This window comes from Arvicanthis niloticus, chromosome 8 (assembly GCF_011762505.2).
Source record: "Arvicanthis niloticus isolate mArvNil1 chromosome 8, mArvNil1.pat.X, whole genome shotgun sequence".
NCBI lineage: Eukaryota > Metazoa > Chordata > Mammalia > Rodentia > Muridae > Arvicanthis > Arvicanthis niloticus.
Window position 1 is genome coordinate 71423391 of NC_047665.1, and position 24428 is coordinate 71447818.

The 24428-nt window shown below is 40.7% G+C and overlaps 1 protein-coding gene across 5 annotated transcripts in view; it reads right to left on the reverse strand.

Annotated features, from left to right (window-relative positions):
- Arhgap21 (Rho GTPase activating protein 21) overlaps positions 1–24428 on the reverse strand; it is a 122328-nt gene that overhangs the window by 41605 nt on the left and 56295 nt on the right. For all 5 annotated transcript variants that reach the window (XM_034509890.2, XM_076939594.1, XM_076939596.1 and 2 more), the window contains 2 exons: positions 2597–2689; positions 1067–1145 (listed from right to left, as the gene is read on the reverse strand). In XM_034509890.2, coding sequence (XP_034365781.1) covers positions 1067–1145; positions 2597–2689 — 172 coding nt within the window. The remainder of the gene's footprint in view (positions 1–1066; positions 1146–2596; positions 2690–24428) is intronic.

Below are 24428 nucleotides of genomic sequence, written 5' to 3' on the forward strand. Positions count from 1 at the left end.
CAGAGACACCTGATAAAAACCTTAGGGGGTTAGAGAGACAGCACAGTTGGCAAAGTGCTTGCTGGGTGACTCTTCAGAACCCACCTAAAAATTCCAGGCACGGTGGCATAAACTTATAATGCAGTGTGTGTGGCGGGGGTGGGGGGTATGTGGAGGGGGGACATCTGTAACCAGATTCTGTTTAATCTAACAAGACTCCATCTCAAACAAGGTGGATACTGTTCCTGAGGATGACTCCCAAGGTTGTCCTTTGGGTGAAACACACACACATACACACATACGCATACACACAAAAAATTACCTTTTAGAAAATAAAGAATTTCAACTGTGCTATAAACAGGTGAATCAAGCTACAAGGAACCATTCTGTAATCCAATGTTACACATGTGAATTTGGAAAGAACTTCTTCATACAGAGATCAAACTGGGTTCAGAGCCAGACTCACTGCACATGCTGAACAGAAACTCAGTATTGTGACCTCTTGGACTTTCAATCTTTTTTTTAATGGTATTTAAATTTTTCTAATTGTGTGCATGAAAGTCAGATTATATTACCTTTGTGATCCTACCAATACTCATTCTATAAATACATATTTACCTTTAGGGCTAAAATGCTGTCATTCTGCAGATTACAGGCAAGTGGATTTAAAAATAACATCTTACTGTTAAGACAAATGAAGGAATATAAGCTAGTGATTTTATTCAATAAGGCGGCTCAGTAAAATTCAGTAAAAATACATATCTCAGTAAGACTTGTTTTAGAAAACCAAGTGTGCATTTATTTCTATATTTAAACAAATTATATACCGACCACTTTAAATCAAAGTGGAAAACTCACATTTTAAATCTATAATGAGTACTCTCAAACCCCATAGGATTTTACATTGTGAACATTACAAACTTGCAAATCTACTCAGCAATCAGTGGGCTAACATTTGGAAATTCCACATATAACTTGCAGTGTTTGGGGATTCTATGTCACCATAGTCCTATGAGCACAGCACTGTATGAAATTTACCCATTCTTTAGGGTTTTAGCCCAAATTAATTAGATTTCAAGAATCTTACCTGTTCTGAATGAGAGCAATTACTTGGGAATAGGTCTTTCCTATGACACTTTCTCCATTGACTTTTATAATTCTGTCACCTTCAAAGGAGAGAGAGAGAGAGAGAGAGAGAGAGAGAGAGAGAGAGAGAGAGAGAGAACGAGAACACACACACATTAGGAACTCCTGAAAGAACTCACTCTGTTCCCTCCATTTTACTCTGCTTCCATGGTGCTGGGATCAATCCACTTGCTCCTGAGCCCCACCCCCAGACCCAATAAGCCCTTATTTTTAAAAATATACTTGCATAAGTTTTGATGTACCTGTTACAAAAATAAATATTCCTTTTAATACATCCAACTTCTCACGAAGTATAGCAACCTTCTAAGAGTTCTAGACACCGATGACCTTTAGCTGCAGTGGTAACGCCCTGGGTGAGCGCTTTCTATCAACTAGAAAGATTCACAGAACTAGCACTGACTCCTCCACTGGCTAAAAACTACTCACTAGCCTTCTAATTTTGACTATATACATTTTATCAGTATCAGCAGATTTTTATCTACAGATTTTTTTTTAACAAGGTCTTCCACTCTACATATCTGGTTAATTGATGAGTGTACTACAAAACTTAAATATTAAAAAAAAAATTTTTAAAGGGAAAAAAAAAAACCCTTTCTATCTACTAATTTACTCTTCATGTTAGTGGAGGAAACGACTGGCTTACTCAGAAACACTGAGAGGAATAGAAAAACCACAAAAGCACAAAGGACGGGAGACAGGACAACCAGAAATGACATTCTTCTTCTGCGCTTATCATATCAGCTCCAACTTATTTTCTCAAACTGTGACACCTGGAATGTGATAGGAAATGCATTCTAATAGAATTCCACACACACTGTCCACATGAATGATATTAAAGTAAGGGTTACTCTAAGTACAATGAGAAAGATAATTATACTGTATCCTGGTAAATCTTAGTAGTGGTACTCACTACTTATCTGTAGCTGAAAATACACTGTACTCAATGTGGACTAAAGGAAGTTTTGTCAACTCCTATTTCAAATTGTTTTATGCATAAAAATGAGAAAAATATTTGCCAATCTTTGATCTAAGTTAATTTTATTAAAATCACAAATCAAATTAACAGGATTTTATATCAACCATGTATTAAATCTACCTCAATAGAGCACCCCAGAAACCTCAGCCGTTCTATGTACTACCTGCCTGACCGGGCACTTCCAGACGTGAGGATCCAAAACCATCTCCATTTTACTTTATCAGAAATATCTTTTATCAGTTTGTTAAACTTCAACTTTAAAGGGTAGTTTTTTTTTTCCTAAAGAGAGACTGCAAGTCTGTGTGTTAACTAAAGTGTTACACTTTATCAAGTTACATTGTTATGTCTGTTCAGCTATAACCACTGAGTTTCCAGAAAGACAGAAGGTATCTCAGAAACAGTTACAATAGATGTGAAGAGTCAGAGAAAGGGCACATAGAAGGAGAGGAAAGGAAAAAATACAGAAACTGAGTAGACACCGAAGACACCCAGTACCTGTGCATAAGCCAGCCTCGAAGGCCGGCCCTCCTTCTTTCACTTGTTTAACAAAAATGGTATCCATTGGCTCCAACCGGTTTCTTTGCTTTCCTAGGAAAGAAAGAAAGAAAGAAAAAGCCCAAGGCATATCTTTAACTTTATAGTATCTTATTCAAACCTCCACATATAAAATGGCAATTAAAATGAGAACAGAGATTCCCCCCTCCCCCCCCAAGGAGTAAACACATCCCGAATCCAGATGCTAACATGAAACTTTGGGATTTTTATTAACTAAGCATTTGCTTGCTTCTTCCGTAACAAAATGGCAACAACACTGACTATTCCATTTACTGAGCATAGTCTGTATTTTAATGACTACATTATAAGGCAGACATATCTTTTTTTTTTCCCTCCCCCCCCCCCTTTGGTCATGGTGTTTAATTATCAAGAGAATCCCTAGCTGAGATATTAGAATAAAGGTGTGTACTGCAATAAGTCTGAGAGACATTTATTTATTTATTTATTTATTTATATTTTATTTACATTTCAGATGCCATCCCCTTTCCCCATTTCCCCTTTCTAGAAAACCCCTATCCCATGCCCCCTTTTCCTCTTTGCTTTTATACATTTTTTTAAAAAATGTTAATCAAAGGCTTTATAATTTTGGTAATGCTCAATCAGAAGTGTAACCCAATACCCAACCTAGATATATAAACTATCTTTGACTGGTGAAGACACGTAAACATCTAAGGCAGACATATCTTATAGCTCCCAATTCCCACAGCTAAGACATACAATGAGCACTAGAGCACAAGATGACTGATGTCTTGAAGGGATTAACTAGCAAATGCTAAAACCTGTTACACAGCAACTCCAGATCACTGCTTTGTAATACTGAATTGCGCTAAATGTTGAAGTCATTCCTTTCTTCTAAAAGCTGATGGGAAGAAAGAAATAAATGACAAGACTATAAAAATCAGCTAAAGAGGAGTATGAAATGAGAATACAATCAACCTGGATACAGTCAGTACTGCACAAGTTGTGGTCTACAGATGCACCTGTATGGAGACCCACAGTGCTTATGAAAAATGAGTGTTCTGGAGTCAAAACAGAAGTCTGATTTGTTAACAAGTTTCCGGTATGATCCTAATGCTCATAGAATTTGAGAATAACATGTTCCATGAGATGGATTCAGAGAAGAGAGAGCGGGCCAGCTGAGTAATAACCACCATGCAAAAAGAAAAAACAAAAACAATCGACCACCCCCCCCCCCCCCACGTACGTCTCAAGGTCCAGACCAGTGGCATCAGTATCACTTGGGACTGTGTTAGAACTCTGAATCTGTGGACTGGCTCCAGACTGAGGTTAGTGCCCAAACATGCACTATTTGTTGCATTCTCTGCAGTGAGAACACAAGTTGACTGCATTCTCACTGTCCCCACGACATTTCTAATGCTACTTGTTAAACAGCAATGCTGGAGAGAAAACAGTGCACATATGAGGATCTTCCATGACTGCTGCATGAAACTGAATTCTATCATGTGTACAAAGGAGGCTCAAAAGGCGTTTCTCAGTAACAAACCCTCAACCAGCCACTCCTGTTTTTCCCCAGCTCAGTTATCTGAAAAGAGCCCTCCAAAGCTGTAGTTAATCAGTTGGCTACCAGAGCCACCGTGGTATAGAAGCAACTTTTTATGTTTCAGACCTCAGTAGACACGGGCTCAAGTTCCTTTCTCACTTAAAATTTTGTTCTCACTTGTATCCATAGAAACTATTACTACAAAACTGTGTTCTTATCTGCTTATTTATTTGCTGTATGTGTCTCCCGTGAAGCTAACAGGCAAGAAATTTATTCTTTTTCCTGATAGCCACATTCCCAGAACAATGGCCGGCAAAGAGCTGTCATCTAATATAGAATTACTGAATTGATTAATTGCTTAGTTTAACTCTTACAAGCTTTGGAATGAGGCACTGTGATTTGAATATTGTCATATGTGACTGAGCAAAAATGGGAAAGAGCCATCGGCAGAGAGAGAGAGTAGAGATTTGTGGCCAGGTATGAATTCAAATGCTGGACTCTCAGTAACTGACATTACTCCATTTGTCAAGCTTTACTGATAAAAGCCAACTTATAATTACAGTCATGAGCCACATAACAATATTTTGTCAGTGACAAACCATATAAAATAGTGGCTATTCCCATACAGCACTAGGCATGTAAAGGTCACAGTATCTATCCATATTTTTAGCTTTGTTTTTCCTGGTACTGCTGGGATGGGGACCTAGGACTTGCATTTTAGGAGAGACCTTGGCCATTGATTTATATCCCCATCTATGACTGTGTAAATACACACTACACTAACTCAATGACAAAAATCACTTAGGGACATCCTTTTATAATATACTGCCATTTTATGAGATACATAACTGCAATTATAAGGGGAAAAAGTATATATCAATTTTAAGTCATTCAACATGCAAACACTGAATTCTAATCAGGCTAGATTCCTGTGTGGCCAACCCAATATTTGTAACAGCATTAAAGGAAAACCCCTTATGTTTCTGGCTAAAGATCTAAGGATTTAATATTTTGTTTTATTAAGACATTGCTTTCACAGGAAGCTGTATAGAATACAAGACATTTGTTTTCTTAAATGACCTCTCGTCTGTATCATTTAAAAATATAAAATAGCAGCTAGAGAGACGGCTCAGCAGTTAAGAGCACTGACTGCTCTCCCAGAGGACCCAGGTTCAATTCTCAGTATCCACAGGGTGGCTCATTACCATCTGTAACTCGAGTTCCAGAGGCTCCAGCACATTCTTCTAGTCTCCTTAGGTACTAGGTAGAGATGTAGTACACAGACATACACACTGGCAAATATCCATATTGATAAAATAATAAAACACTAAAATAAGTCAGTACAGGAACTTGCTGCAAATATGTATCAAATGCAAATGACTATTGATACATTCTACAAAAGAATAAAAAGTTTGCTGAGTAGCAACGTGATGACATCTAAGAATCCTGGGAGAAAAATGCACTACACAAAGAAGATATCCAAAACAACCTCAACGTCTACCAAGTAAATGGCTCCCGCAATGGCTTCTCCTATAAAGCCAGTCACCTTGCTACTGACAAGTCTGCATCACGTGGTGCCTGAACCCATGTGGAAGAGAGGGTAGAAAAGCCCAGTGGAACCAGCAGAGTGTCCTGGATGCTGAGAATGGTCTTTGGGTTCTTTTTATTTGCCTTGATGGACTCGCTCCTACATTCTGTTAGGCTCTAATCTAATTCTTTTAAAAAGAAAACTGCACTTCAACATCACGTAAGTCTCAGGAGGAAGTTTACTTTTCTTCAATTTCTATACTCTTATTTTATATTGAGTTAAATATTTGGCTCATTAATTTTAACATTACACACAAACATCGAAGAAGGGGGAGGGAAAAGAGAAAGAGACAGATACAGACAGACAGTCAGACAAAGAGAGTCTGAAATTGTTTGAACTTGAGCTCAAATGTATCAAATTTCAAATGTGTATAAAGTCAGGGATGGTAGTACACACCCATAATTTAAACACTCTGGAGGTGGAGATATTAGAATCTTGAGTTTGAGGCCAGCCTAGCTACACAGCAAAGCCTGTCTCGAATGTATATATGCATGTATGTATGTATGTGCGTATGCACGTATGTATGCACACACACGTATGTATATGTGTATGTATGCATGTACGTATGTATGTATGTACATATGTTGAAGAGCTTGCTCAGTGGGTAAAGTGCTCTTTGTTGTGATGAGGACCCGAGTTTGGATCTCTAGCACCATGTAAAAAGGCAAGCATGCAGCACACTTATAACCAGCCCCAGACAGGTAGGTCTCAGCAGCTGGCCAGCCTAGTTGTAACCATGAGCTCCAGGTTCAATGTGGTGTCTACCTCAAAACTCTAAGCTGGAAAGTGAGAGGATGACACTCTAAGCTGTCTGCAACTCTGCCTGCACCATGCCTGCCTGGATGCTGCCACATTCCTGCCTTGATGATAATGGACTGAACCTCTGAACCTGTAAGCCAGCCCCAATTAAATGTTGCCTTTTATAAGACTTGCCTTGGTCATAGTGTCTGTAACTGAAAATTTTAAGTATAAAGTAAACACAGCCAACAGATTATAAAGAAACAACTTTTGACCTATGCCAGTTATGAAACAGACCCTGAAAGAGCTATAGAACAACTTATCACTTCAGCCAGAAAATCCTACAGTTCTAGAACAAAGTAAGTGTACCTATGGACAAATAGAAGAAAAAAAAAAAAAAAACACCCTGGTCTCGTTTATACAAATACACGTATACTAGTACACTTATGCTTGCATTGCCCCAGAAACACAGCAAAAAGGAAAAAAACTCCTAAAGTGATTCTGCATAGAAATAGGAAATGACCATCACAGCCAAAACATATCCCACAGAACAAGAGAAAATACAGCAAATTACACGTCTGAAAAAAAATTGATAAAGTATTACTAAGGAACTACAAAAACTCAATAGCAAAAAAAGATCAACCCAATTAAAAATGGGCAGCAGATGTAAATAAAATACCTTTAAGCAGACATGCAGTGTCAACATGGTGAAAACTATGCTCCACATTGCTAAATAGCAGAGAAACGTAAATGAAAAACACGGTGAGCCGGGACCTCATCCCAGGAACGGTGGCTGCCATGAAGAAGTGACAAGTGACGGCAAGGCCCAGGAAGGGAGCCCTGTCCCATAGGGACAGTGGAAAGTGACACAGCTGTCTCAGAGTTTCTACTGCCATGATAAAACAGCATGGCCAAGAGCTGCTGGGGAGGGGGAATTCAGCTCACAGTTCTCAGTCACACGTCTGCTATGAGGTCATACTTATCACTGAGGAAAGCCAGGGCAGGAACTCAAGGCAAGAACCGGGATCCAGGAACTGGAGCAGGGGCCATAAAGGGGTGCTACTGGCTGGCATGCTCACTATGGCTTCCTCAGCTGCTTTCTTAAACGACTTGGGACCACCTGACTAAGGCTGTCTCCATCCACAGCAGTTTAGGATCTCCCACGTCAATTATTAATCAAGAAAGTGCAGAATTGATGTTATGGAGGAATTTAATTCAATTAATCAATTAGCATTCCCTTGTCCAACAAGATATAATTGACCTGAAGAGGGACACAGGGAAAATAAGGGAGAGATGTTAATTAAGGAAAGCATGTGTGAGATGAATACAGGAGGGAAGCAGGTAAGAAAACATCACAACAAATCATACTATTATCTACCTAAATTATACACATAGAGTTTACATGAAATTATCCCATCTGGGCTGATAATGCTCTCCTCAAGAGCCATAAACTATTTAACAAAAACCCTAACACCAGGTATGAGAAACCCTCCTTTGAACTGTTGGTCAAGGTTGTCCAAAAAGAGTCCCAAAATAGTATAGGCTATTGTCATTGCTGCTGGTTGCCTCCAAGAAGTGGAAGGTTAAGACCCTATTGCTAAGACACTGTGCACTTCAGACACAGGACCCTGAAGATCTAAGCTGGACCTGACTTGAACATCTTCTCCCTAAGGACTAGCACTCGTGATACCAAAAGGTGTCACATAGGCTTCCAAGTGGGTGAAGGAAGCAATAGTTCTCCCCTGCTATGCATGCCTGTGGCCCAGAACAACCAGCATGACACAATAACCCTAAGGGTATAATGGTGGTATGCATACCTCGGCAGTAACCAACAGCTCTCCCTCTGGACTTAAGGCCAGCTCAACAAGACAGATCATGCCTGGTACTGAAATCTAACTAGTAAAGTTATGGATTTTGGAAGAGAAGCTGTAACTGCCACTTTACTGAGTAGGCATAACTCTTAACTACATTTTAAATATTTTCCCTTTACCCAGAGAAAAAGTAGTCTTCACCCTTCATCACGGAAAACTTCTTCACAACAGATGGAGATCATTACAGAAAAGTACAGCTGATGAAAATGCAGAGCTGCGAGGCTCAGGCCCAGTGATACATCTGCAAACAACTCCTACACAGAAGGTTCAGGGATCAGCGCCCAAGAAAGGCAGACTGACTGTAAGAGCCAGAGAACAGCATGTTTGCCGTGAGATCGTCAGAGACGCTGCACCTGTGAAGCCTCACTAATATGAATGCCTGACCATGAGCTGAACAAGGACAACACCAACAGACACACTAACATGGAATCGGGGGTGGGGGTGGGGAGGGCGACTTGTGAGTCCTCAATCACAAAGAATTACAGACAACTAAGGAATACTGCAAGTAGGTGAACCAGTCTTCCTCAATGAACACGTGTCCAATTGGCTCCAGTGCCAAATGATCAGGCTTGAAATCATACACATACAAGTAACACAGAACAGACCGAGCAGGTTGCATTCATAGATTTTGGAAGAAATGCACTCATTCTCTCATTCATATTCAGATTCTCATCCCCCCCCCACCCCCTCGCACACACATACAAAACCTCAAAACAATAATTTCTTCTGCCAAAAAAAAAAAAAAAGAAACCATGAATCTGAGGAGGAAGGGACATGGGTACATATGAGAGGCTGAAGAAAAGAAAGGTAAGGGGGAAATTATGTAATTATATTATAATCTCAAAACACAAATTAAAAAATAAAAATAATATTTGTAAGGTTTAGTTTGTAAAAAAAAATCTAAATTCCTTTTATATACTCATTTTCTTCACATAGCTTTTAACTATAAGGAACATTTAAGACTGGGAATTTGGAAGAGATCACTGGTTGTTCTTCCAGGGAAACAGTGGAGACTGGAAATTCATCCTACTGAAATGTCAATTTCTTTACTTGTTTTTTTTTTTTTTTCCCAAAACTAAGATCAATGCAAATAATGAATAACTGTTATTATTACATATAAAAACCGAAAACGATAGATCACAGCAGATTATTGGTCAATAAGTAGTCTTATGCATTGACCGAAAAAGGAGGGCAAGTCCTTCTTCACAAATGACTCTAGTGTATGTCAAGTTGATGTAAAAATAACCAACACAACAACCATTATAGAAAAGAACAAAGCTTCCTCAAAAAAAAAAAAAATTTTCCCCCCACAAATTCTAGCACCCCCTTGCCTGTCATCCAGCCAAAGGCAATGAAGTCGGGGGACGAAGCCCTGTGCTTCATGTTTACTGTGACACTGGCTCTACGGTGTAGCTCAGGTTGCCCAGGAATGCACCCACAGGCTGGCTCCTGTCTCAGACTCTCAAGAGCTGGGGTTACAGGTATGCATTACCACATTCAGCTATAAAAGTTATTTTAGGACACCAAGAGGAACATACTACCTACTGTCAAAAATATTTGTGTAGCAGGGTGGTGGTAGAGCAAGCCTTTAATCCCAGCACTCTGAGGCTGAGGCAGAGGCAGGTGGATCTCTGTGAAGTCTGAGGCAAGCCTGGTCTACACAGTTAGTTCCAGGACAGCCGGGGTTGCACAGAGAAACCTTGTCCAGAAAACAAAACCAAAATCAAAACCAACCAAACAAAAAGCATATATTATGTAATCAAAAACTAAAATACAACAGCTGATTGTTAGCCTCTTTTTTCCTTTTCTTCTTTTGTGGTCTGGGCAAAAACAACAGAGAGGGTGGAGGTAAATTATCAAATCAAGCTGTTCTCTGCAGTCTACACAAGTGGTTTGAATATGCCTGGCCCAGGGAGTGGCACTATTAGCAGGTATGGTCTTGTTGGAGGAAGTGTGTGTCAATGTGGGGGTGGGCTCAGAGACCCTCCTTTTAGCCACATGGGAGCCAGTCTTCTTCTCTTTGCCTTCTAGACAAGATGTAGAACTCTCAGCTCCTCCTGCATCATCCCTGCCTGGATGCTGTCATACTTCACACATGATGATAATGGACTGAACCTCAGAACCTGTAAGCCAACCTCAATTAAAGGCTGTCCTTTGTAAGACTTACCTGAGTCATGACATCTGTTCACAGCAGTACAACCCTAACTAAGACAGTGTACTCATTTCAGAATGCTAGCTGCTACATTCAAGTTTTACCTCCCAATTTGCAGCTCTGACAGCTTTAGGAGTTCCTAATCCCAAATTATAATAATCTCTGAACGGAATCTAGATGAGACCTGTCATACTTCAATCACAATTACGTATACTATAAACAAACACATATACTCTCTTTATGCAACCTGACCTTCAAGCAATGGAGTAAAATAAATCAGTTTAAAAACATAAAAAGTAGAACATGTTTGAAATTACTCATGTTAAACCTTTTCAAATCAAATGCATTTAACTTTTAAAAACCTTTTTTGCCATGGGAATGTTTCATACACTCAGAACTAGAGAAACTAACAGCACGAAGCCCCGGGAGAATAAAGAACCATGAAAATCACGTTTCGTTTAAGCCCGCTCGCACCTATATAGAGCTTTTAAAGTTAAATCTCAGATGTCAGGTCGTTCATAAATACTGTAAATACTCTGGCAGGCAGAGCTCAAAGATTAAGAACTTTAATATTAACTTGCAGGCAAAAGCAAAATGCTCCACTGGGTCTCCATGGTATGGAGTACTCTGCACAATGGAGTCCCACATAGAAGCTGAGCACAAACCGGTGGCCAAAAGCCGTAAGACAAATTCAGAAACGTCTCACATGTGGAAATCACAAGACAGACTCATGTTAAGCTGATAACAAGATAACCATTCCTGTGGATGTGCTTGGTTATATATTTAAATCCTGTGAGTTTACAGTGGATCTACTCATTTACAAATTAAAATTCTGTGTGTTTATAGTCGATCTTCTTGGCTATATACTCAAATCCCATACATTTACAGTGGACCTCCTCAGTTATATATTAAAATCCTGTGGAAATCTCAGCTGCATGGAAATCTCAAGCGCACAGAATGGTACCTGGCACGTAACAGATGCTCAGTAAGTACCTGCTGTCTACTTCTAAGGTTTGTCTCAAGAAGAAAAGGCAGACAACAGAAGAGCAGTGTGTGCATACTACCACTAGGTGGCAGGCATGAATCACTTTCAGAGCTATAGCTAGGCAGACACACTGGGAGCACTTTATCCAACAAATACTTCCCCCTAGTTCTCTCTGAATGAAGTTCAGACTGCCTTTCAGAGCACTTGAAGTTCAGTAAGGGGCGTTTCATAAATGATGTATGTGTCTAGAGTCAGAGCCTTGTTCTTGCTTTGCGAGGTTGTAATTTCTCTGACAACCCAGACAAGTTTGTTAATCATAAGCATCTCTGAATTTATACACTGTCCAACCCCTTGACCAATAGGCTTGTCAAGGCCGTCCTTTGTGTGCTCTCCCCTTCAAGACTGCCAGCCTCCCTCAGAAATATTCCTAAGATCGCCTATGTACCCACACGTCAACAAAACTTACCAGCGGCTTCAAGCTCCTTTCCCCAAGGCCTTTCCCAGCACACAAGTTGCCCATCTAACTACAGAAAATGGCAAGCACAGGCCAGCTCCATCCTCAGCTCTCAGCCTGTTAGTTTAGCTGAATGAAACGAAGCGACACAGTGAATTGCTCTCTAGTTAAGCAAGCTCCTGACAATGCTCAGGAAAGGCTCCTGCTGGATTTCAACTCCTGCTCCCTCAAGGTGACTCTTCCAAACTTCTGGTAACTTTAAGCTGCTCTCCTCAGCTGAGGTCACACTGGATCTGTCCCATATCCCTGCACTTCTGCTGCTCTAGCCTCTTTTGCTTTGTTTTGTTTTGTTTTAATGCCCAGTTTTCATTTTGAAGTTTGGTTCCATGCCCTCTCCCCTCCCCCATGTCCTGTTTCAAGTAAGGATTTAGTCCTCACAGCCTTCTACAGGCATCTCAAGTGCATACTCTATGCTATAGCCCTGAAGTCCCGCCCCCTCCCTCCCCTCCATGCAGCTGACTAGTGCTGGTGTCTCTGCCTACTGCACACTTCACAGGGGCTGAGCACACTCACTGATCTTCAGTCACTTGTGTTGCAGGGTTTCCTGGATAAACAAGCATCCCCAGGACAGGCAGACATACTCCTCCATAACGCTGCTGTCCCTGGGCGTGCACTGATGCTGGAATGTTCCCACTCATGAATACCTACCTGCTTTCCTCATCCCTCTGCAAACTCTGCTGAGCTCTGTAACTTCAATAATTTGCTACATGTCAAAAAGTATCTTTATGGACCCTGTCCTAATGGATCCCTGCTACCAAATGAAAAGTTTTTCACTGATACTTCACAATTACCACCTCTTAATTAACAAAGCACAAAATCTGGCTGTCCTACTTTTTTGTATTTATTCTTTCTGATTCTTCCTTCTCTGGCCATTATTAGATATTAATTATTTTCTTCCTTGGTCCTGCCTTTCCCCTGTGTTTCCATGTTCTCTGGACGGTTTCACTAAGCCAGGATCTACTCTAGCATACTAGCTGATATTCCTAAATCCCACTCCTCTCCCAAAAACCTCTAGAGTAGGCGCTCTAGTAGCATGGGAAAAGCAACCCGGGGACAGGCATATGATTCTCTTCTAGCATTCTCTGGTTAACAGAGTTTTCATCTATTCGATCTCTCAACCTAGAAAATCTAAGCATGACTCTCCATGCATCAGTAACCCACAACTAGTAACATACAACCCACCCCCATACCCATTCTTCTCCAAAGTCTAGGCAAGGGTTACTCGCAAACATCTCAGAGATGTCTTCTGAGATGCTGCCTTCCCAGTGTTTTGTGTGCCCATCGACAGTCTACCAAACATCCTACAAACCGAGCCCTCCCCTGGCAGAAAAATGATTTCTTCTGCCACAACCCTGCAGCAACCATACATACTTTTATTTCTGTGCTTTAAACATTATATTTCCATCTTCCAGTGTTTTGTGTGTGAATTTGTGGGTCTGTATGTTTCTAATAAATGCACACCAGAAACTATTTTAAGTTTTAAAAAATAAAATCCTTGCCCTCCACTTCGCTGGAGAAGGGGAAGATGGCTAGTGTGAGGTGACACGCTGTGGACAATGACGCAGATCGAGAAGCAAAGGGGCCCTGGCAGGCAGGCTGTTTTCATTAACCGGTTGAGGAAGCGCACTGCATCAGGTGACATTTGTCAACATTCTGAAGGAAGTGAGGTTAGAGGCCGCATCGTTTCCTTCCACGCAATCAGCTTAGTGTCTGGCTCATGGTACAGACTGGACAGATGTTTGCTAAGTGAATGAACAAGAAAAAAATGTATTTCTTAATGTCCTCACACTTAGCTATAATATTTCTGGTCTGTTTTTATGCCAAAAATGAGAAGTTATCTGCTAAACATCAAAGTGGGGCTGTAATTCCCACAACAAACTCTGATTAATTTAGGAGTCAGATACTTTCTATGTAGGCTAGCTGGAAAGTAATGAGAACCGAGATCGGGCTATCCAGCAGGGTGGTGTCTGTGACCCAGGTTGTGAGTTATGCAGCAGCTAGGAAAAGCCAGCTTAAAACCACCTAATTATAGGGCTGCCTGGGGCAACATTGCTAAGAGAAGGCCAGAGCAGACAGCGTGCTTTGGAGACTGCTCAAACTCTACTGTGAATCTCTCTTTAGTTCTTTTACAGTTACTTATCTCTGCCAAAGACCTCTGGTTAGTTCTCTCTGAAGCTATCTTTCATATTAAAGTACTTCATAATAAAGTGTTTAGAACTCTCAAAAAGATTTTGAAATCACATCTAGTTTCTTGACTGCCAAGTTAACTTCATGTATTATGTTTTTCACATCTTAAAGTCTACTCCTTAAAAGTGGATTTCTGACATCTGCTTTAATCCAGCTCAGTTCTGTTCATTATAGATTACCACTCATTGTTTTTAAGTAGTATCAAGATTCTCCTTTAAACTTTTAACCACCGGTTTATTTTACAGACTGTATCTAAATTTCTATTTAAATCCAAGATTATCCTATTTTTGTTATTTTCTTATATACGTTCCTAGTTATTTGAAATATGCTTCCTAAATCACTAGGTACCACTAACCCTGAGTTTCAGGGGCTGTGGGGAATAAGAAGGGAGACAGAACAGTCACTTAGGAACAAACCATGATGGTTACTACAACAGGTGTCAGTGTCCTTCCCTGTACCCAACAACAGGCACTGTGCACATAAGCTCCTACTGACAACTCAGCCATGTAAGCAATTTCCTATCCTTCAAAAGCTTTGCTCTGGGAAGAATTCATAGAATTGTTTCAAAAACATACTGATAGCTAAATGGGGTGGATCTGTAGTCAACGCCTGACTTGGAGGCTGAGACAGGAGAATCACTTGAGCCCAGGAGTCCAAAAGCAGTCAAGTCGACATAAAGAGATCTTGATTCTACAAAGAGAGAGAGAAGGGAAGGGGGAAGGAGAGAGGACAGAGGGAGGGAGGAGGAGAAGTCCATACTAAACAACTAGGTATAGTACTTTGGTTATTGGTTACTAATAACCAATTTCTGCTTCTTATTTCCCAGTATCACACTTGTACTGGTGCCAAAAGTAAATCAAGAGGCAAGAAGTCTGCCTGTCTTACCACAGACATGAACAATCAACAGGCTGCTGCTGGGAGCAGGGTTTTCCACAGTGTTGTTAATGAACATATCTTCAATCTTTTACTAGCTGTGAAACATTTCCTATAAAATAATCCTTCAAAAATTGAAACTGCCTACCACTTTCCCATTAGCTTCTTTATTTCAAGCAAAAAGATGAAAGTCTGGTCATGTTTTAAGAAATGAAAATATTGAATTGCAGCCCTCCGGGAAATACACAGACAGTGGTGAGGTGTGAGGAGAAAACACTGTCCACAGTCTCAAGGAGCTCCACTCACCCAACACCAGAGGCCTCAGCTACATTCATTGTCCGGAAATGGCTGAGCATGGAAGGTACGGCCGTGCACGTGCGCGCGTGTGTGTGTGTGTGTGTGTGTGTTTACCTTCAGCAAAGAAATAACCAAATTATGATGTCTCACTACCAACAGCAGAAGCCAAGCAAGAGGACAGTTGTATCTCCAAGATTAGTGAAGAACTCACAAAGCAGAAGTAGGGGCAAAAAAGCAAGGGCATTTCATTAAATGAAACCTGAACTCCAACCTGCCACAACAATGATATGCAGGCCGTAGGGAGATAAGGAGTGTTTCCAACCTAACTACTAAAACAATGGACATATGTTACTTATCAAATAGAAAGCATGAAGAAATGGCATTCTTAATCTCAAAAAATAAACTTTTAAGAATGACTCAATGAACAGACTCTTATAACAAAGATTAAACAAGGGGCTGGAGAGATGACTTGGTGATTAAGAGCACTGGCTGTTCTCCTAGAGGACAGAGGTTCAATTCTCAGCACCTAAATAGCAGCTCACAGCCATCTGTAACTCTAGTTCTAGGGCAGTGATTCTCAACCTGTGTATCTAGACCCCTCTGAGTATCTAAAGACCCTTTCACAGGGGTCACATATCAGATATCCTGCCTATCAAATACTTACATTACAATTCATAACAGTAGCAAAGTTACAGTAATGAAGTGGTAACAAAAATAATTTTATGGTTGGGGTCACCACAGCATGAGAAACTGTATTAAAGGGTCACAGCATTAGGAAGGTTGCAGACCACTGTTCTAATGCCCTATTCTGGCCACTGAGGCTACCAGGACTGAAAGTGGTAAACAGAACATACACGCAGGCAAAACACTCATACACATGATACAAATAAAAATAAATTTAAAGGAGATTAAACAACAACAACAACAAAAATTAACTTTTTCATTAGCTATACATAAGCAAAAGTTTCTAAATACGTAAAGTAAAAGCTGGCTTCACAGTCAACTCCTACTGAACGACAACCACGGGAAAGCCAGACAAGGTAAAGGAGCCTACCGATCTCCAAAGGCTGGGAAGAGAAGCAAGGTGTTCAGGGCTGGCCAACAAGGCAGGCCGATGGGCATCATGGAGGCACTGTGCCAGACATCCCTCTGAGAACCTTCTGCAGGTAGCAGCTCACCAGCCATCAGCCCACTGCCATGTCCCCGTTAAGCCGGTATGTCCCCACTGCTCTTGAAGAAGACTGCTCCCTCAACTCCTCCACTGCTTTATGACCTAGCTGAGGAAGTCTTCCTTGAATCCAGACTGAAGGGTGAGGCTTTTACTGACAAATCTTTCCTTCACGGTTTCCCTTAGGTCCAGATCCGTATCACTGTCCTTTCCCAGTCCTCAGTACTTATCCACTACGATCATTCCCCTGCTAACTCTCTGCATGAGTCACCCATCCCCTCTGCTTAGCTGCTGCTGCTGCTCTGTCTGCCTGGGATGACAATACACCGTCACCGAGCTGAGAAGTGGAAATCTTCCGACAGAAGAACCAGGCTGATGATGAGCACAAAAGTGCAAACAAGTTTGGTTCGGTTAGAGTTGGTTTGACATCTAAAAATCCAATCAATATTTCACTACATCAAAAGATGAACAAGAAAAACCAAAGGGTTATTCTAACAGATGCAGACCACACATCTGAGACATACACTATATAAGATTCAGCAAGGCAAGGAGTTTGTTTTATTTTGTTTTGTTTTGTTTTAGGGTTTTTGTCTGTTTGTATGCTTTGCTTTTTGAGACAGGGTTTCTCTGTGTATCCCTGGGTTTCCTGGAACTCACTATGTAATCCAAGAAGGAACTCTAGTCATCTCGAGCATGGCAAAATGGCTCTGGCAGGCCTTGCCCTTCTCCCTAGTTCCCTTTTCCTTACTAAAAACCACTAGATTACATTCCTGAAGCTAGCCCCCAAGGTCTATTCCCTTATCTGGCCATTTCCTCCTCCTGAGGCTCACTGCTGAGGTCCAGCTAACAAAGTATTAAGTCCAGCAATCAAAAGCCCCCTTTGGCTCACCTAGTTAACATGCCTAATTAAAATTAAACATCTCATCCTAGCATGGGGGTTCCCCTTTTACCTTTATAAACCACCATTTTTCTATGTGCCACACCTGTCTTCTCTCTATCCAGAGGCAGTCCTCTGTCCTCTGGGACAAATACCTCTTCCCCTTCTCCCTTGCTCCCTGTCGTCTGTCTCCTGCTTTCTCTCTTATTCCCTGTGCTCAGTCCATACAGGGCCAATAAATCTTTGTGCTGAGAAAGTGGTACTGGGGGTCCTGAGCAGATACTGGATCCCTTACAGTCAAGAGACTAATTCAGAGATACCTGTCTCTGCCTCTGCCTTCTGAAAGCAAGCATTTTTCAACATTTACATTTTGTAATACATAAACAACAAAAATTCTAGCAACTAAAAACCCAATTCTAAAGCTTTTATGATACTGCAAAATGAACAAAAATTGTCAGGATTTTTTTTTCCTTTTCTTTTTGTGGGTTTAATCTGGAGCCTCACACACGCTAGATTCGTGACAAAGCACTGTTATACCTCAGTCCATGTAAGGCATCTTGAGCAAATGAAGAATACACTACAGATAGAACCACTTGTCAAACCACAGCAATCAAAAGCAGTATTGGCTTGACAAATAAAGTGACTGATGGGCTGGGCATGGTGTCAGTCTTTAATCCCAGCACTCAAGAGGCAGAGGCAGGCAAATCTCTGGAGTCTGAGGCCAGCCCAGTCTACACAGTGGGTTCCAGGACAATCAGAGATACACAGAAACACCTTGTGTGAAAAACCAAGAAGGAATGCAAATGAGCAGTGGAACAGAACAACATGATGAGTGTCTGTAAAGAACCAGTAGTGAGGATTTAGGGCTTTGTAAGTACCTACTCTGGTGTGCTCTTTTTTTCTTTTTAAACAAACCTGTAAAAATATAAAATCATTCTTGGTTTCGAAAGCATTACATAGCTTCCATAAGCCAACTCTAGGACAGAGCAAAGTTTAGTACGGACCAACCTGAGACAGACACCATGAGTGAGCCTGTTTCTGCTACACAGTAACTGGAAAGGCATAGACTTTACACTAAGAACCATGGAAATAAAAATAAATATCTCAAGAAAAACACTCATGTTGGTCTTGAACCACAGGCCCAAATAATGGTGATGGGCCAATAGCAGCTTTGGCTGTGACTAATAATCAAAAACACATCTTCAGATGCACAGTGCAGCACCTTCATGGACAAAGAACACAGCAAAATTCTCAGAGAGAATTCAAAGTATTAAAAAACAAAGTATCACTCACTCAGACTGCATTAAAGTAAGAACTTTATCAGAGTAAGAATTTGAAGGCAAGGTCAATGGGCACCAAACTCCCCATTTGGAATACTCAAATATGCCTACAAGTATGCAATTAAAATGAACGTGTAATCAACTTTTGTCTTGTGGAAAATGTAAATTAAATCTATGACCCAAACCACTGCCCACACCAACTACAGCCACCAAAATTTGAAAACAGATTAACACAAAGCAGAGCTACTGGATGCTTGTGCTGCTAGTGTGTAAGCCGGGACAACAGAGTGCTTGTGTCTGCTAGTGTGTAAGCCAGTACAACAGAGTGCTTGTGTCTGCTAGTGTGTAAGCCAGTACAACAGAGTGCTTGTGTCTACTAGTGTGTAAGCCGGGACAACTGCACAGGAAACCAACAGTACCCTGTGTGTGCCATGACTCAGCAACGTCATTCTGACGACATAAGCATGCCTTTGGATTCAAAGCAGGTAAAAGAAGGTTCACAGCTGTGTTGTCCAAAACTGTCCGAAACTACGGTCTATAAACAGTGGAGTGAACTAATCGCACATTCTTCACGTCATCTATTGAGATGTTACTGTAACTTACAACTAAGAGAAAATACTTTAAGTGCAAGGTTCAATTAGCTTAACAAATGTATATCCCTAGATAAGCATCATCATAACATGAATATAGTGATCCCTCGGGCTGAGGACACTGCTCCATCTAGGGGACCTGCCAAATGCAAAACCATGATTTCCACAAGCAGCACTGAAAAGTCTTTGTTTTCTTCCCAGTCGAGTCAAACTGTCTTTCCTACAAATCTGTATTAGTAGAATCAGATGGTATATACTCCTTTACACAGCTTTTTTAAACTCATGAAAATGCCTTTAACAAAACCATGAGTAATAAAACGAAGATACACTCAATACTACTCAAATCATTTGTTCACCAGCTACATCATCAGGAGACTGAAGTGATCATAGCATGGCCAGAAAGAGAATCAAATTTTCTGGTTTTAACCCCTCGTGCAAAAAAAGGGAGGAAAAACCAAGAAAAATCTCAAACATGGAAAGAGCCTACAAAATGAGAAGGAGGAACTGGAAACCACGCACTGAGAGTGTAAAAATCACACATAAAGAACTATTACCACCAAAGAACAAAACACAAACCTCATTTTAAAAATAGGCAGTAAGGACAGAGAAATTGCTCAGTGGTTAAGAGCACTGACTGCTTCTTCAAAGAACATGGGTTTGTTTCTAAGTACCCACATGGAGGCTCAGAACCATCTGTAACTGCAGTTCCACCGTGTTCTGACTTCCTCAAGTACCAGGTACAAACACGGTGCACAGACTTACATGCAGGCAAAACACCCATCTATATACAATAACAAAGGAATAATTTTAAAATAAATTAAAAAGTGAACAATGGACATTAACAGTTATTTCTCCAGGTAAGTTACGCAAGTGGCCGATAAGCACAGGAAAGGATGTCTAGAAGCATTAATCAGTTAAAGAAATGCACATCAAAACCACAATGAGATGTCACTTGGCACCCATCAGGTTGGCTCTAATACAAAACCAGAGAGTAATACTTGTTGGAGAGAATACAGAGTCATGAGGCCCTCCCGCATTGCACTGTAGAAAACAGTGTGGCCCAGCACTAGGTCTTCATCCGGGCAAACTGAACACAGACTCAAATATGTGTAGACACAGACATTCATAGAATCCCAACCGTATCAGCCATAAGGAAGAAACAGTTCAAATGTCCATTAATGGGTTAAGGGATAAGCAAACAGGTGTGTATGGGGGGGGTGTATGTATGTAGATACACACATGAAATACTCCAGCCATAGAAAGTTAAATGACAAAAGGAATTCCGGTTTCAAAAATATAACCAAACAAAAAGCAAATTTAGACATTAAGGCAGTAAATATTCCTGCTCTTAAGCAGAGGGTCAGCAAATAAAACCAGTAACATGCTGGGCTGTAAGGATGAAGGGAATAAAAGAACATGTTTATGCCACTCTGCACAAGCCAAAACTACACCTGAAGCTCAACAAACCACCCATTAATAGTGTGTACAAATTCAAGAGAATACACCCTCTTTCTTCAAACATTCAAGAGTGGATTCCATGAGTTAAGCTCTGAGACACCATAGCTATGGCCAGAACCCGACAATACTACCTCTTGCTAATTAATTACTTAAATGCCATGTTCCAACTACATCACCTGAAACTAGAGACAATAACTGTATCCCTGGAAAGCTGTGCTGAGGAGTAAGGACCTAAGCCCCAAATGGTATTGTCACCACCAATTGTGACCTACTAACTCTACTTCCTAAAATACGCTCAAGACTAAGACACCTATGGTTGTTCCACTAAGCAGCACCAAAATTTACAGAAAATGTGCACCTAATTAACCTATCTGGTTAAACTAATTAAAAACAATCCAGTTAAATACACATCTATAGGATTCAGCTAAGGGCTCCACAGAGCTCAGTCAGAATAGCTGCATTTGAAAAGCAATGTAAATATGCTTCTGACCCTCTATAACCAAACAGCTGGCTATTACTGACCTGCCCAGAAAAACCACTTGCAATACAATTGCAAGAATGTCATTTTCAGAAATGAATGGAGATAAACTGTAAGTAGACTCAATTTTCTCAGCTTTGTAAACATTTTTTTAATTACTAAAACTGCATTTCACTGAAGGACACTCATTCTCCAAACACAGTGACTAGATACATCTGCACTGGTCCAATTTAACTCCTTCCTGGTAAATTTAGAAGCACCATGAAAGAGACGACAGAAAGAAACAATGGTGAAGGCTGGACCTCATATAGAGGTAAGCTCATGAACACAGAGTCTCACCAAGATTTCCCAGACACGCAGAAGCCCTAAGTCCAAGCGCTTCAGCTGTGGAGGCTCCCAGTCTACAGTGCTGTTGCTATGTCACTCTGGTGTAGCTAGTGTCAGAGAACCCTTCCTGCATCTGACCTGCCCTGGTCTCCTCACTGTTGGAACACTCTAGTACGAACCATAGAGGTATGTAGTCAGAAGTAACAGAATCACGAAGGTCACAACTGAGACAGTTTACACAACTCCCAGGTTCCCCTGGCCACATGCTAGAACACTGGAAAATCAATGGAACTAAGGAGGGAACCAACAGCAGTCGCCAGCTGTGTGCTCGTGACTATGAGTGTTTACTCTAGAATTTTAAAGGGTGTCAACATGGTATCAACTGTCCAAAACAGCTGCTCTCTCCAAAAAATTCTGCTTTTTATGGTCTTTTCTTATACTGCATCACCGTACAGAAAACTAAAATATGTAAAATAAGTTCACAAAACATAAAAATACAAATATAAAAGCTAGGAACGTTTAGTTATTAGAAAATTACATGCCAAGGGAGATTCTACTAAATATCCACAAGGAAAAATGTCAGTCAAAACTGTTAATTGCTTTAGTGAATGTTGGCATTACAGCAGGGTCAGTCTGGCAATCATCTTCTCTCCAGTGATGCTACATTTCGAAGCTTACCACAACACTGGAGGCTGGGGTTCTATTACACTAAACAAAGCTCACATGAAAGAGTCTCACAGTCTCAACAGACTCAGAAATACATTTTGAATGGAAACAAGACTGAAATAAAACTCCTAACATACTACTGAATTAAAACAGTAAATAAACCACAGAATGTCTCTGATGAGGATACGCTCGAGAAACTCTCTATAAATAGTTGTTCAGGAGCAGGAAGTTTTTTGATATAAAACATGATCCAGTGGACAACTAGCTTAGCTAAAATAATATTACTAGGCTTCTGCTACAAGGGCTTTGTGAAGCAGCCTGTGACCACACTCGGGATGAAACGTACAAGCCCAGCCCACTAAAAGTATAATCAGGCAGGCAGGGCACTGGGAACTCCTCACGTTCAGGGACTTTGGGTCTACAGCAAAAAAAAAAAAAAAAAAAAAAAAAAAAAAAAAAAAAAAAGACTCAGAATGTTGTAGTAAAGTCTGCTTTTAGAACGCATTTAGGACTCGCTCACTTTAATAAGGTGGGGAAAAAAATCTTTTTTTAAGATGGGCAGTGGTGGCACACGCCTTTAATCCTAGCACTTGGGAGGCAGAGGCAGGCGGATTTCTGAGTTTGAGGCCAGCCTGGTCTACAGAGTGAGTTCCAGGACAGCCAGGGCTACACAGAGAAACCCTGTCTCATTAAAAAAAAAAAAAAAAAATTTTGATTTTAACCTTCTCCATGTAAGCTTCACAGGGTCAATTCCAAAACACACTACAGATTTACCTAATTTTTGGTCCTAAAAGCTAAAACATTCTTTTAAAGGTGGAAATACTTTGGAAACAAAACTGAAAAAATGAGGAAGAATACTTAAAAGTAAGTCAACAGACATAAGTTTAAAAACAAAACTATGAACATAGAGTACCAGACATAACTGATTTGAATGTCCAGCTATTCCACTCAGTAGTCATGTGATCTGAGTGAGTTATTTTAGCTGCTTTATCTATAAGAGAAGGCTATTACCTCATCTTTGGGATGAACAGATCCCTAACACTCTCTCATGTCTGGTCTGGATTAATGTCAAGTGCAAGCTACTGCTGAATTCCCCCCCTCCCCAACTGAGTGTGTGTCCCCATGTAACAGAACAACTTCTTCAGGTGCTCTCAGACCTTCCCACAGTTTTCTATGGGGCAAAAGGTCCATACTTTCTGCACTTTCTAAGTTACTGGAGCACAGAGGACACTCAGAGCCTCTTGCCTACCTGTGAAATACCAGCAGCATCACTGTAGTTAACCGGCTTGCCCAGAGGCATTCGCTCCAGTGTGCCTGAGGCACAGCCAGAGAAACCCTTTAAGGAATTATATCCTGGGGGTGTACATTCATTGAAAAAAATAGGCTTTCGGGCTACACTGCAGAAGCTACTGTTGACTGCATTCTCTTTGTTTTCTAGGACAGGGACAGAGAAAGACAAACTGGCCTCAGCTTTCAGTGAAAATGAGATGGTATTTTTTCACAGATGGGGTATAGCTCTAACATCCTTATTCTTACTTGACTTTTTGGCTACTGGAAAGCTCTAAAGCAAAATTTAGCTTGTTGCTGATAATGGTGTTAGAGCCACAGCACAAACTCATGTTTACTTAATCTTCTGCCAATCCAAGCAATGTTTTACCCTAAACATTTACCTCAAAACACAAGAATTTCATGTTTTAGTCAGATTCCTCCCTCTTCAGACTCTTCCCAAAACCACTCCCCTGTTCCTACCTATCTTATTTCAGGTCCTTTTAACTCATTAACTAATTTCTTACTATATAATACAACACAGTACTTCTGTATATGGACAAGCCCCTGTCTTGAAAGAGAGTAGACCAGGAATGTGTAAATTACCCTTTATCTGCATGTTATTATTTTTTTTCCAGAGTTTCTTTCTCTAAGACCTAGACCCTCAAAGGGTTTAAATTTATTCTTCTCATTTGAAGCATGTAACTCCATCCAATTAGTTCAACAAGCTATGGACGGATATATAAGCATCCACATGCAGCTATGTGTATTAGGCATGCATTTTCCCTGTAACAGGCATGGATGGCATCCTTGGAGGTGTACTCAGCATCTTCCTCAGCACTTGGCCTAGGGAATGATGGGAAGAAGACAGAGAACTCAGATGCCCTTTCCTCAGGCTGGTGCTTTTCCTGTCAACTGCCTCTGCTTCTATTACACCAGGAGCATTTGGAATCCAA